Consider the following 14364-nt stretch of genomic DNA (forward strand, 5'->3'; position numbering starts at 1 on the left):
ACTGTAGTATTGCTTTCTTCTTTACCACATTAAGGAAATGGGGCTTTATTCTATAGGCAAGACCTTAGAATGTGGAGAATGGATTGTAATAGAGAAGTGTTATTTTTTGATTGTGTGCTGGACAACTGTGTGCTGGACATCATGCTTGTAAAATCACATGTAGAAATAATTTGAAGCCTAGAAAGATAATATATTCCTATAGAGAGTGCCTGGGGACACTAGCAATCCAATCAACTGAATTTAGATACTGAGGTGATTTACACCCAAGCTGTAATGCAGTCTCCTAGAGAGTTGATCTTTTACTAGTTCACTTTTACTTAAAGTCCTTGGGGTCCACTTTTTGGTTTTCTACCTCTGTAAAACAACCCAGTTTCTCAGCCCTTCAAACCTCACCGCCAACTTTGAAATCAGCAAATGCCTATAAGAAGTGGCCCCAGAACCTGGGCTCACCATCTTCTTAGTTCTCCAGGACCTTCAAACTGATTTTTTTTTTTAATGTAATTTGTCATTTTTCTAGTTGACTTCAGTGGAAGGGTTAGTTGGTCGAATTGCTTGATGTGTCATATAAGATGACACATCTTTTAAAGTTTATTTTTAAAAATAAATTCTTCAATTAAATTTATTTATTTTTGAAATAAATTACTCTTAAAAAAAAAAAAAACACTTATGGGGCGCCTGGGTGGTTCAGTGGGTTAAGCCTCTGCCTTCAGCCCAGGTCGTGATCTCAGGGTCCTGGGATCGAGCCCCACATCAGGCTCTCTGCTCAGCAGGGAGCCTGCTTCCCCCTCTCTCTCTGCCTGCCTCTCTGCCTGCTTATGATCTCTCTCTCTGTCAAATAGATAAATAAAATCTTTAAAAAAAAACCACACACTCTTAAATAAATAACCAATAAACATATCTGTCCTTTGTTTCAGAGAGGTTAATTATATCTATTATAAAGACCTGGGAATATTGTTTTTAATAATGTACTCACTTCAAAGTAATCTCACTTTAGTGAAAAATATATGTAACTAAGATCGGTAGTATAGAATTAAAATTCTTTGACAGTCCCCTTTTAAAATTTTTTGTTCCTTCACAAACATAGGTTAGTAGATGCAGTAATAATTAGAAAAGCATCAAGATTTGATTGCTTTTTCATTTGTTTACTTTGAGAATGTGTTTGTAAAATAAATCATTTGATTATTGTATTTCATTTTGTTCTGGCAAATATGATTTGAATGAGATAGTTCAGTTCCTGGTGACGCCTATACATTAATTTAACATTGCTAAAAGGAATGGACTATTTCGAGTAATGTAATTTGTTGTTAGCAGTTTCTTTTCTCATAGTGCATGTTTTCACGGATTTAGAGAGGGTAGGATGGTATTAGTAAATGAAGATATGTAATTTTTCCTAATGCATATGGAGATTGAAAAAAGGAAAAGTAGCAATTACTAACTGATTACTGACTCAGAACTCTTGCACATTAATATCTGTCTCTCTCCCTTTGTTAGTTTTCTTTTGTGTGAATATGGACTTAAATGTCTTTTGGAATATTAATATAAGTTGTATGAGTATGCAAACATTTTTTCTAATGACCTGAAATACCTGGATAAGTGTCCTGGAAGTGTACAGGTTTAACCAGAAAGTCACTGTAGTCCCTTCGCTGGGGTGGAGTACTCTCCTTCCAGCTCCATCAGAATTTGCCACCAGAGGGAGAGATAGCAAGGCTCTATGCCGGCTTTAAGAGAAGGTTAGCACGTGACTTAAGAGACCACCCTGTAGTATTATAACAGGATGGATAGGAGGATAAAGGGGGAAATGGACACTGCGATCCAGCTGGTGTCCGGGAAGAAGAGGAGGGTGGTGACACGAGAATGAACCTTGGTCCATTGGCAGCAGTAGAGGGCTGATTGGGTGAAAAATGGAGAGAAGCTTGTTTTAGGCTTATCCTTCTAGTTGCTTCTTCTGTTACAGATTTTTAGTGATGCTGACAATATTTTTTGAGTAAGTTTTAATGTGATGAAGTCATATGCATATTAATATATATTGCATTCAATTTTGCTCTCTTACAGTGGTTTGATTGTTCCTGAAATCCGGGGAAATGAAACTGTGCCTGAAGTTGTTACAACATCTGGCTATGCACTGTTACATTTTTTTAGTGATGCTGCATATAATCTAACTGGTTTCAACATTTTTTATTCGTAAGTTTTTTTTAAAAATTCTGTATTATAATGATTCTTATAACTTGACTTTAAATAATTTATTGTTTTTATAAATATCTTTTATATGAGGAGCAGGCTAGTGTGTTAAATTTCAAAATTATAAGATCTTTTCCTACGTGACATAAAATCTTAATCATATGCCTCAAAGTACTGTTTGAGTTTGTATTCTAAGTCTCAGGACATTACGGTAGCAAGTTGGGTTGGCAATTAATTATGAAATTTAAGATTGTCAGTAAAGGATTAAATGAACAAGTACAAGTTAGGGAAATTGTAGCAGCAGTCATGTGGGATCACAGGGGTCTTCATCTGTGTCTGTGCTCGAAGGCATTTGAAGATGGGCGTGCGAACCAAGTTTTTGTAGTCCTGCTTTCCAGAGGTTGTGCTGGATACTCTGCGTGCACTACGTTCTTTGGTTCTCTTTACAACTGTTCTGTCTAGTGGGTTTTTTTCCCATTTTACAAGTGAGGAAATTAAGGCTTAAAATAAGGTAAATGAATATACCACTGTCTCCTCTAAAATAAGAAAATGATTTTTGTTAAGACTCTATTATGCATCTGATACTTTATATAAATTTTCATGCCTGGAAGTCTCACTTACATGAAGTGGAGGAGCCACGTGCTTTCATGGGAATGCCCACAGAAGAACTTGATACACTTCTTTTTTCCCTTTTCTTCAGGAATGTAGAATATGACTAGAGAATTTTCCTGCATGAATAAAATGTTGTAAATATCTTCAGACTATTAGAATTTAAAATCAGCAAGCTGTTATAGGATCTATTTATCTTATATATATGCAAGGAAGAATAAATGTGTAGTAGAATGTAATTGGTCAAAGGGCTTTAAAATAAAATGTGATAAGCATCCCTATTCTTCCGTGGCAGTGTATAGGTGATAGCATGCTATGTAAATATTATTATATAACCAGCTTAAATTTTAGCTTTTCATTTAATCTCAGGTATTCATGAATTTAATTATTTTCTATAAAATATATATTCAGAACGTTTGAGTACTTAATTCTTCACAAAACATTGTGTTTGGAACTGTATAGATCCTGCAAATGTTGAGTGTGGAGTTCTTGGAGGTTTGGAGCCTTGGTAGCAAAGTAAACTCATTGAATGAATTAAAGTCAATTGCAAAAGTCAATTGCAATTAACTGAATTGCATTAGGTATAAAAGGGTCCAGAGTAAAGAACTGAAGTCACATTGTGAAATTGGGTTAAACAGAACATATCAAACACAACATAAAAGTGATAAATAAGGTTTACAAAATATCAATCAAAATTCTTTTTTAATTACTTTGAATTTGAATCTATATGTATTATATTTTACAGAATTAATTCATGTCCTAACAATTGCTCTGGTCATGGGAAGTGTACAACTAGTATTTCTGTTCCAAGTCAAGTGTACTGTGAATGTGATAAATACTGGAAGGGTGAAGCTTGTGATATTCCTTATTGTAAAGCCAACTGCGGCAGTCCTGATCATGGTTACTGCGACCTAACAGGAGAAAAATTGTGCGTCTGCAATGATAGTTGGCAAGGTAAGCCTGTGTGGTGTGATGGCTTTTGAAACATTGATTCATATATTTAATAAGATTAAAAGAAATTCTATACTCATTTGTTTTGTTACAGTTTGCACACCCAGATCTCATGTATTTTATTTTTAGAATTTTCAGATGAACAATCAACTTCTTAGGATGTTTGTTTCTTCCCAACTAGAGTTGTGTCTATACCCTGTTTTGAGAATCAAGTGCTTCTTGGCGATCTTTCTAAATTGTGGGTCTGTGATCAGTGTGATATTCTGGAATTTTTGGCTGAATGCTGAAAAATTTGATGACTTGACTGAATTTAATGCAGGTTGCCTTCAAATTTGACTTGTAATGGGTAATAGTATATTGCAAAAATGCTTATCTTCATGGCAGGGTTTAAATTTATTTCTTAGGAAAGACTGACCTCTTGTGGCTATTTTTTTAAAAGAACAGACTATTTTTTGAAGTATTTAAAAAATTTCATTAAGGATTAGTATTAAGGATTTCAGCTGCTTATTCAAGAGTAAGATTTCTGGGGAAGAATTGCTAAACAGTTTTTATAAGTATCTATGATTAAATATTAATTTTAGACTACATTGAAGAGTTTTAGCTTACTTAAGTATTTGGCTATAAAATCATAAACTTTGTCATTGTGGAATTAAATGAAGAGGTACATCTAGTTATCCATATACTTACCTTTCTGGAGCTTACTTTGTGCTGATTGTATTTACATATTGAGAGCTTGCTTTGTGTCAGCATGCTAATCCTGTTGATTGAGGCAGTTTTGACTCAAGAAATAAGTAATCCAAAATCACATGATCATGTGTTATAGTACAGGGTAGCAGTAGGTCCTAAGTAAAAACCAAAGAGAACGTGCTCCTCATATGGTTGTAGTCATCATTCTTTAGATGACTTTAAGAAAAAAAATGTTACTAAGTATGCTGAGTACTTGTTAAGAGGAATTAATTTAGGCTTTTTATAAATTATGCCCATCTTAAATCCATGTTATCTCACTAAAAAAATTAGTTGCACTGACACAAAATATGAGTGATTTCTTACTGAAATGAATTTGATTACCTATTTTGATTATGATAGAGACAGATTTCTCTATGTTCTTTAATTACAGGAGCATGTATTTTGTTAAGTGGTTATTTTAATAGTTTGTGATCTTTCTTCTCCTAAAAGTGCCTCAGTACACCATTTTTTTTTTTTCATTTTAGTCTTGAAACTAAAATAATGTCCTTTTCTTTGGAGAGAATGGTACATCAGGAATATATTTACATTTATTGAAATTAAGGCCTGAGAAATAGAAGTGTAGCTTATACACAGTGTTTTTCAAAGTGGTCTTCAGTGGCTCTCAGTCTTCCATCTCATTTCAACAGTCTTGAAAGCAAAAGAAGAATACGTTTGTATGCTATTCTCTGTGAACATCTCTGTTCTTTTTTATTCTTTCTTTCTTTCTTTCTTTTTTTTTTTTTTTAACTAGTCCTTCTTTAAAATGCTTTGTTTTCTGGGGGTTTATAAAGTCTAGCTCAAATGTTATCTTTTGTTTTTTGGCTTTTGTTTGACCTTTCACATTTTATTATTCTTGTCAGTAGTGCCTTAAGACAAAGGAAATTCCTGACTCTTACATATAAGAAATTGGAAATGGGGTAGCAAATACAGGGCATGTTCACTTTTAAAGCAAAGTGATAATATGAATAGTCCCATATTTATACCCACAGAAATATATCTATATATTACATATAACTTTTAAAAATAAATATAAAATGTTGTACAGAAGTCAGACCACTATTCTTAATAGATAAAGAGTTGATCTCTGAGCTGATGTGAATGTTTTGAGGGTAGGGTACTTGGCAAAAGTGATATTATGCTTCTTTCATGACAGATGACATACATATTGGTTCCTTTGAGCTTCAGACCTGATCCCTGGTTTTGTATTTAAGGAAGTGTAGCTTAAAGTAGCTGGAATTACTACCAGAACTGCTAGGGAGAAAATGATGTTTTTATTTCAGATACATAGAATGGGGAGGAATCATTAAGGGGGAAATGAGAGAGAAATTTGTTTCTAGGACATCTGGGGAATGATCAAAGAACTTGAGATATTTAAAAATGAGAGCTGAGGAGGCAATTTATGAGATTCAAAATCTGGCACGTTTTTGTAATGTGTTATTTGGAATTAGATTCTTTGGGTTAAAAATAAGATTATTGCTACCTCCATTATATTTTATCCTTTTATGTTGGTTCATTTTACTTACTCTGTTGGGCCTATGCTAATATACCAAAAAAAAAAAAAAAGTATTGCTTTCTAGAAACAGATTTTATTAAAGAGGACAAGTGTGGAGGGGAAGCCCAGCTTTATGTTAAGTCTTGGATTCCCCTCCTAACATTTCTGTAGTGCTTCTCCCACCTGGCTTCTGTTCCTCTTTCTAATTTAGCTTTTTGTGGGTACCTTCGAAGATTTCTGCTTACCCATCACCATACTTTTTCCTCCCTTAACTTTTTCTTCTTTCTTCCTTAATCATTTGCTATCATCTTTTTACGGTTTGAGGAATTTTTCCAAATTAGAGAGGAATTTGTTTTAATGGAAGATGGTGCCATCAATGTTAACTGCCCCCCCCCCTTTCCTTTAGAAAGGCATGTTGAGGGGCACCTGGGTGGCTCAGTGGGTTAAGCCTCTGCCTTCGGCTTGGGTCATGATCTCGGGGTCCTGGGATCGAGCCCCACATCGGGCTCTCTGCTCAGCGGGGAGCCTACTTCTCCCTCTCTCTCTCTGACTGCCTCTCTGCCTACTTGTGATCTCTGTCAAATAAATAAATTAATAAAATCTTTAAAAAAATAAAAAAATAAAAATTTATGGAAAGGCATGTTGAAAAGCATACAGGTTTGTTGTATTATGTGTAATTATAATAATGTATGGTTGTCAAAGATGATATATACATATTAGATTATTTAAAGGGTAGGAACCTCTGTGGGCTCATCTGCTTCTGTGATGATTTTCAGTTAATAAAATTATTCAAGTCCTAATAAGTCACAGAAGGGGAAAAGGGAGCTTTAAAAAGTAATTTTCTTTAGAGATGGCTTCTAAACATTAAGACAGATGAGGAATTTTTAAAAGACATCAAAATCATGATACAACAAATTGAGTTTATGTTCATATGGAGAGAATTTCAAAGCAGCATCCAAGTTGTAGTGTCTCTACCCTTCCCCCCAGGCTATCAATTCCCTAATTAGAGGGGCTCCAGGTTTCTGTCTTTTACATAAATTAAACAAAATCTGAATCACTGGAAGTCTTTGATTATAAGCAGAAGCAGTTCTGGCTTACTTGAGCAGAAAAGGCACTTATTGGAAAGCATGGCAGAGACCATTGTTGCCCAGAATTCGTTTTTCCCTTGTTTTTAGCACATGGCATTCCAGCTGCATACCACATTTCTCAGGCTCCCTTGCAGCTGGTATGGCTGTAGTACTAAGTTCAGGTCAGCAGGACACGAGTGGAAGTGCTCTGTGGAACTTGTAGATCATTGAGATCTTTCCAAATGGTGGTAGATCACAATAACTTTAGTAACCAATATTACTTGCCTATTTGCTTCTAGAATTTTTCATTAGGGAGAAATTTAGTTTTAGCTTATTTAAGCAGCTTAGTTTTGGTTCTCCTAACCTATACCCTAACTAATACAGAAGGGTCCCCAATAGCTCTGAGGAGAGATGAAAGCCTGGTCGAACCTTGGTTGGAAAGGGTCAAGTACAACGGAAAGGCAGGTGGGTAGATTCACGGTTACCTGAAAGATGAAGCCACAGGAATGTTGGATGAGGATATTCATGTCACTCCACTGGACCCTGGGATTCCCACTGGCATCCTTACTGTGCATACAGCATGCTTCAGGCATGGCTAGAGAGAATTCTAAGTGTTTCCTACACCTTTGTATCACTTGTTAAGATTCAAAGTCCTGCTTAGTAGCATCTGTTTGGCTGAGGTCCTACTCATACCTTGGAATGAGTGGCAAGTGGTGGAAGTAGACAGGTTAAAAAAATAAACCCGTAGGCTTCAGCGTCTGATTTTCTTTTTCTTAATCCATTACACAAGACATTTTCCCCCTATTTTATAGAGATGAAAAATAGGTCACCGTCTTTATATACATGACCATTACCTAACCATTTAACAGTTGTCCCTGTGATATTCCTTTCCTATTCCAGAATGTCCTGCTTAATCCTACTGTTCAGTCCTTTTAAATGTCTTCAGGATATTCTTTGTTTATAGTATTTCAGTTCAGTTAAGACTTGGTTCTCATATAAAGATTGGAGTTTGTTGTGTTAAGCCTTTAAATTATTGATTAAAAGATAATATCTACATATACAAATCAGAGAATTTGATAGTTTTATATAGAGCCTCTGATTCTTTATTTAAACTCATACTTTATTTGAACTTATTTCAGTTTCTTTCTTTCTTTTTTTTTTTTAAAGATTTTATTTATTTATTAGAAATCACAAGTAGGCAGAGAGGCAGGTAGAGAGAGAGAGAGAGAGAGAGAGAGAAGCAGACTCCCCGCCGAGCAGAAAGCCCGACGAGGGGCTTGATCCCAGAACCCTGAACCCTGGGATCATGATCTGAGCCGAAGGCAGAGGCTTTCACCCACTGAGCCACCCAGGCACCCCTTATTTCAGTTTCTTTCATGTCTCTTTGACCCTTAGTATTTCACAGCCTTTCTTATTTCTGAATTTCATCCAGGAATACCTTACCCCATTAACATTCTAAGACCAGGTTGGATTCCCCTGTTGTATGCTTTCCTAGGACCCTACCTTTTTAATTTATAGCACTTATCACATTTATGTATGTATGATTTTTAATTTTCTTTCCTACTAGAGTATAAGCTCCATGAAGTGAAGAATGATTATGTTTTGATCATGTTTGTGTCCCCAGTACATATTATAGTGCTTGACGTGTAGTAGGCATTCAAGTTTTTTGTTGTTGCTGAGGGAACTATTATTATTATTTCTTAAATTTATTTTTACTTAGTTAACATACGGTGCAATATTGGTTTCTGGAGTTGAATAAATGAATAAGACTAGTTTAATGATATATAGACATTCAAATATAAATGTTTCAGAAGATGAGTACTATAATAAATTACTTAATGTACTTAATTTATAAAAAATGACTTTAAATATTGAGAAAAACAACTGAATTTGAGCTTGTGGTTCTTGGATTCTTTGTTTTCCAGTATTATAATCCTTTGGTTTTAGATTTTAACATTTGCCAGTAGGTGGCAGTATTGACTACCAGAACATACACTTAACCTCTGCTTTCATTCAGGTTGTAAAAACTTGATAATTTTGTTTGTTTTAGAAAAATATAAAACGTTTTAATTTAAACTCTTGAATATTTTATCTTGAAGTGTTTTTTTCTGCGCTAGTCATATGACATACCAGGACATGCTTAGTTACTTTAGTATGTAAGTACACATCAGAGTTGCGTACTTTAAATGTAGCACCTTTAAAAAATTCACTGGATAAATTACCTTTTCCTTTTTATGTTTAATGATAATAAACATTGTCTCTCTACTTTATTTAACTTTAATGACAGGTAATATATTAAATTTAATTCTTTTCTTTTAGTCATTCTTCTTACTAGTAAAATCAGCAGATCTGACTTTTTGCAAGTCAATAAAATTAAGTTTTTATTCCTAACCTACTTGAAAAATTGTTTAAAGGTAGCATTGAGAATGTGTGTGTGGGTCTGTGAGTGTGTGTATATATATATTATATTCATTTATGTAACAAAATTTTTGAGCATCTACTAAGTTTTAGTCACTATTCTATGCCTTTCGGATACATCGTGGAACAAAGAAATCAAGGATCTCTATGTAGCTTACGTACATTAGACTGGGAGAGAGATCACAGACAATGAACATAATATACATGTTATAAGTACAGTATATTAGAAAGGGATAAGTGCTGTGGAAAAATAAAGTAGAGCAGAGAAAGAGGGGTAGATATGGGGATGAGAGTTACAGTTTAAAATAGAGTGGTCAGTTTAGGCCTTACTGAGAAGGTGACATTTGTGCAAGGACTTGGTACATGTGAAGGAATTAACTAGATCCTTACTTAGGAGAAGAATATTCTAGGCAGTTGGAACAGTCAGTACAAAAGTCCTAAGGTAGCAACATGCCCTTTGTGTTTGAGGACCAACTAAAAGGCCAGTGTGCCTAGAGTTGAATTACTAATGGAAGATTAGTCAGGAGCTCAGAGAAGTTACAGAACAGGGGAGAGGATTGGAGATATGGGGTTTAAGGGTTACTGGAGTGATGGAGGTATGTGAAGAATGGAGCCAGTTTAGCTAAGCCTTAGCACTGGGGACAGCTATAATGATTTTGACTTTTACCCTAGGTGAAATGGGGAACCACTGAAAAATTTTGAGCAGAAGATTGATCTAATCTTAGTTTTAAAAGGTTTCTGTTGGCTTCTAATTGAGAATACTGAAGGCATAGTACCAGTTAAGAGGTTACTGCTATAATTATTATCCAGATGAGAGGTGATAGTAGTGTGGGCAGGCAGTGGAGGGGTAAGAGTGGCTTGAGTGTTAAATGGAACTTAAAAAGCAGGGTTAATAAGATTTGCTGACACATTGTGAATGGGTGAGGGAAAGAAAAGAGTCAAAATGACTAAGATTTTTTAGACCACAGAGGTAAGGTAGAGTTACCAATGGATATGAAGAAGAGTTTAGGAGGAAAATTAGTTTGACTTCGGTGCGTGAAGTTTGAAATGTCTTTTAGACATCTAAGTGGAGATGTTGAACAGATAGTTGGGGTTTAGTGGAGGATGTCTGTACTGTAGCTGTACATTTGGGTCTTAAAAATATTAAATTGGAAACTATTGGTGGTACTTAAGCCATGAAGTCAGATGAGATCACCAGGAAAGTAAGTGTAGAGAGAGAGTGAAACCTACTGAGCTCTGAGTTACAATACAATTCACGGGATATTGTGTGAGACGAGTAACTTCCTTCCTTAGAGAAGCTTACCTGATGCTGAAACAAGCTCTTGTATTAATGTTTCTGACTTAGAGAAGTAGAATAAACAAATCCTGCTCTTAGTCCTAGCTAACTCTGTATTAATCATTTTCAACTAATCAGAACCAAAGTCCATAAAGCTTTGTTTTAATCCTTCCACGACTCAAAATAATATGTTGGAAAATACTTTTCTTTGCCAACAGGACAGTTCCTGTCTATATTATAATTGCATCATTGACCTAAACTGAGAGAACCAAATATTCCTGGAACAGAACAGTATAATGATTACCATTCACACAACTCATTGTTCTATAAAATTAAAATACTGTCAAAACAGCTGTGAACATTCACAATACAGGAAAATTCATGCCTGACCTTTGGAGATTGGTTTAGTGGGGCTAGAAAATGTTTAGAATACTTTGGATACTGAAACAAAATCAGATTTTTCAGTGCTGTTAGAAGATGACTTATACTTTTGTTACCTTGTTTTGCTTTTTATTTGGAGAACTTCAGATTCAGTATACATACTAAATCATAAAATTATTTCTGGGATGATTATAATAAATTACATACACAGCTCTTAAAATCTCCCTTCTCAGCGTATTTTTTTCCTTTTCTGTTAGCAATCCAACTTTGGGAAATTGCCTTTCATTTAGTTAAAGTAGTCGTGATGGGATGATGAATCCAGATAGTTGTCTATTCTAAACTTGATTTTTTTAGCCTCATTTTGAAATTCTCTGAATTTCTCCAGTAATTCCCATTTTTTTCCTTAAAGTAGCCGAAATTAGTTTCTGTGGCTTACAACCAAAGAAATCTAGCTGATACACTATACCAGAATATAGTGGTACTCTGTACTATAGTGCCCTCTATACTATTAGAGTTCATATATATATATGTGTGTATGTATTTTATATTTCTGTTATTAGCTTTATTTAAAATACTAAAAGTGATATTTGCAACATAGATGTATTGATAGAAATTTAGCTTAACCATTTGCATTTGGTACAAAGTTAGCACTAATTTAGCGTTTTTAATTGAGAACTGAAAAAAGAAAATAAATATAATTTGGCCCTTTAAGTCTATACCACCTTGATAATTTTCATCATGACTTAGATTAAATATGAATTAAAAGTATGAGCTAAAATTATATTAGGAAGTCCAAAATTCTAGAGAAAGATTAATTTTTCCCCTGAAAATCCCTTACATGACTGCGTAATTTTTGGGTTTCTTTTCTTACTTTAAATGATACAGAGAAACTCCACTCAGAGTAATTCTTGTTTTTAGAAATCAAAGCCTGCTGTTAAGTTATTATTACTGAGGAACAATTAATCTTCTTTTTGGGGGAGATCAAACTTTACTGTCAGGTTTTCCTTTCTTTATCTTTGTATATAGCAATTACAGGTTTTCTAGTAACATCGAAAATTTATATATAAATCTATTAATAATTTTTGGACCTTTGGGGGATTGTTGTTTCACTCATCTGAAAACTTTAAATTTTTATCTTTCTTTATATGGAAGCTAAGTTATTTTATAAATTTCATTTGTGTTATACAAATTTTTTTGTATTGATTTTGTATTGATTTCCATTATAAAATCAGAGGTAGATTCCTTTAGAAAAACTTGTCCAGTTTTTCCAGTGCAAAATACACCACTTTGGAATGTAATTTAGTGGTCTGGAATTACTTTGGAAGAACTTTAAACATTTTGCAGTTCTTTCTTTATTCTCGGTTTTATCTTTGCAATTTTTTTCTCTATTTGATTTTCCCGCTATTATAGGACTTATTTTGCAGACTTCCTGCCCAGTGTGGAGCCTGATGTAGGGCTGATCTCACTACCCTGAGATCATGATCTGAGCCAAAATCAAGATCAGTTTGCTAACCGACTTAGCCATCCAGGAGCCCCTTGAATTTTTCACTTGTAATTTTCCTTTTTTCTTTGACATGTCTATTTGTAATATCTAATGACACTAGGCTTTATTAACGTAGATTGCCTCAAGTATACTTAGTTTTCTTATATATAAAATGAGGGGACTGACTTAATAATAAGAATAGGATTACTGGGACACCTGGGTGGCTCAGTCTTTAAGTTAAGCGTCTGCCTTCCGCTCAGGTCATGATCCCAGGGTCCTGGAATTGAGCCTCGCATGGGGCTCTCCACTCAGCGGGAAGCCTGCTTCTCCCGCTCTCTCTCCCCCTGCTTGGGTTCCCTTTCTGGCTCTCTTTCTGTCAAATAAATAATTAAATAAATAATCTTAAAAAAAAAAAAAGGATTAGGATTACTGTAAAGGAGCTTGAAGAAGTAACTTGTCCAAGGTTTCATATCTAGTAAGTTGGAAATTTTGGTTTACTTCATAGCTCATACTTTTGATCTTTTATAGCTCTAAGGTTATTTTTATTCATTCATTCGGTAAGTAGATACTGAGACCACTCATAGGTGTTGGGCTATGTTAGGAATTTTTCATTTTGTTTGAAGTGTGATGGGAAACCACTGAAGGATTTTGAGTAGGAGTGAATTCATATTTTTAATTACTCTGGTTGCATTGTGGAGAGTAGAATGTGATGAGAAGGGAACCAGAATGGAAATAAGGAAACCAGTTTTTGGAGACTCTTGTTCCAAATAGTTCCAAATAGGTGGCTAGGACTAGAATGGTAGCTGTTAAGGAAAGAATTGGTGGTTGGTGTCTAGTAGATATGACAGAATTTAAAGATGTTTATCATCGGTAGGGTACAGACACTCAGACACCAGCCAGTCAAAAGGGATGCTGGCCTTAGGACAGAGCTAGATCCTGGAGAAGCCATGCTGTGCCAGGTATCATGCCTTTAGTTGTTGACTGGAGAGGCTTGGATTATCTCAGGAAGGGGCCAGGGGAACTGGGAGGGTAGGCCAGGGGCTTGAGGCAGCATCTGCTTCAATTGAAACCTTTCCATATTGTAATGGTCAGAAAGGCTGTACGCCTGCATACTAATGAATGTCAGTCCGGGATTTGTTGATGGATTGGATATGGAATGTGAGTGAAAGAGAGAGCTCAGGAATAGCCCCATGGTCTTTGTCCTGAACAGTGAGGTGAATGGAAGTGCCATTTACTGAGATGGTGAACACTAGTGAGGGAGCAGATTTGAAAGGGAAGAGTTAAGATTTTAGTTTTGGACATGTTAAGTTTGAGATTATTATTAGATATCCAGCTGGTGGAGATGTCATATAGATCATCTCTCTTTGAACCTGGAATTCAAGAGGGATTGTGGGACTAGAGATACACATTTGGGAGAGATCAGAGTGTAATTCTACTCTCTATGATTGTGTGTAGAATAGCATTTTCCCTTTAGAAATCTCTCAACAGCCTTTACTAATCTCCAAAGTTACAGCATTAGAAATTCATTTGTGCTCTTTGGATTATAAATGATGCACAGCCTGTGGAAAATGTAGCATATTAAATCTTTATGAAATCCCCACTGTAATGTGAATTAGTTTATTCCATCTTTTCAAGACAGCTGAGTTCTGCATACCTTGAGGAGATAGAGAGAAGTTGTGCAGGAAGAGTTAATGCAGAGGGGCTGCATAAGGGGCCACATTAGGAAGTGGTAGATAGAGGACTTTTCATGGAAATTATATATATATATATATATATATATATA

At 35.0% G+C, this 14364-nt stretch overlaps 1 protein-coding gene across 1 annotated transcript in view; it reads left to right on the forward strand.

Annotated features, from left to right (window-relative positions):
- ATRNL1 (attractin like 1) overlaps nucleotides 1–14364 on the forward strand; it is a 796208-nt gene that overhangs the window by 34318 nt on the left and 747526 nt on the right. The window contains exons 4-5 of the mRNA XM_032313798.1: nucleotides 2053–2181; nucleotides 3533–3741. Of these exons, the coding sequence (XP_032169689.1) occupies nucleotides 2053–2181; nucleotides 3533–3741 (338 nt within the window). The remainder of the gene's footprint in view (nucleotides 1–2052; nucleotides 2182–3532; nucleotides 3742–14364) is intronic.

This window comes from Mustela erminea, chromosome 14 (assembly GCF_009829155.1).
Source record: "Mustela erminea isolate mMusErm1 chromosome 14, mMusErm1.Pri, whole genome shotgun sequence".
Classification (NCBI taxonomy): Eukaryota; Metazoa; Chordata; class Mammalia; order Carnivora; family Mustelidae; genus Mustela; species Mustela erminea.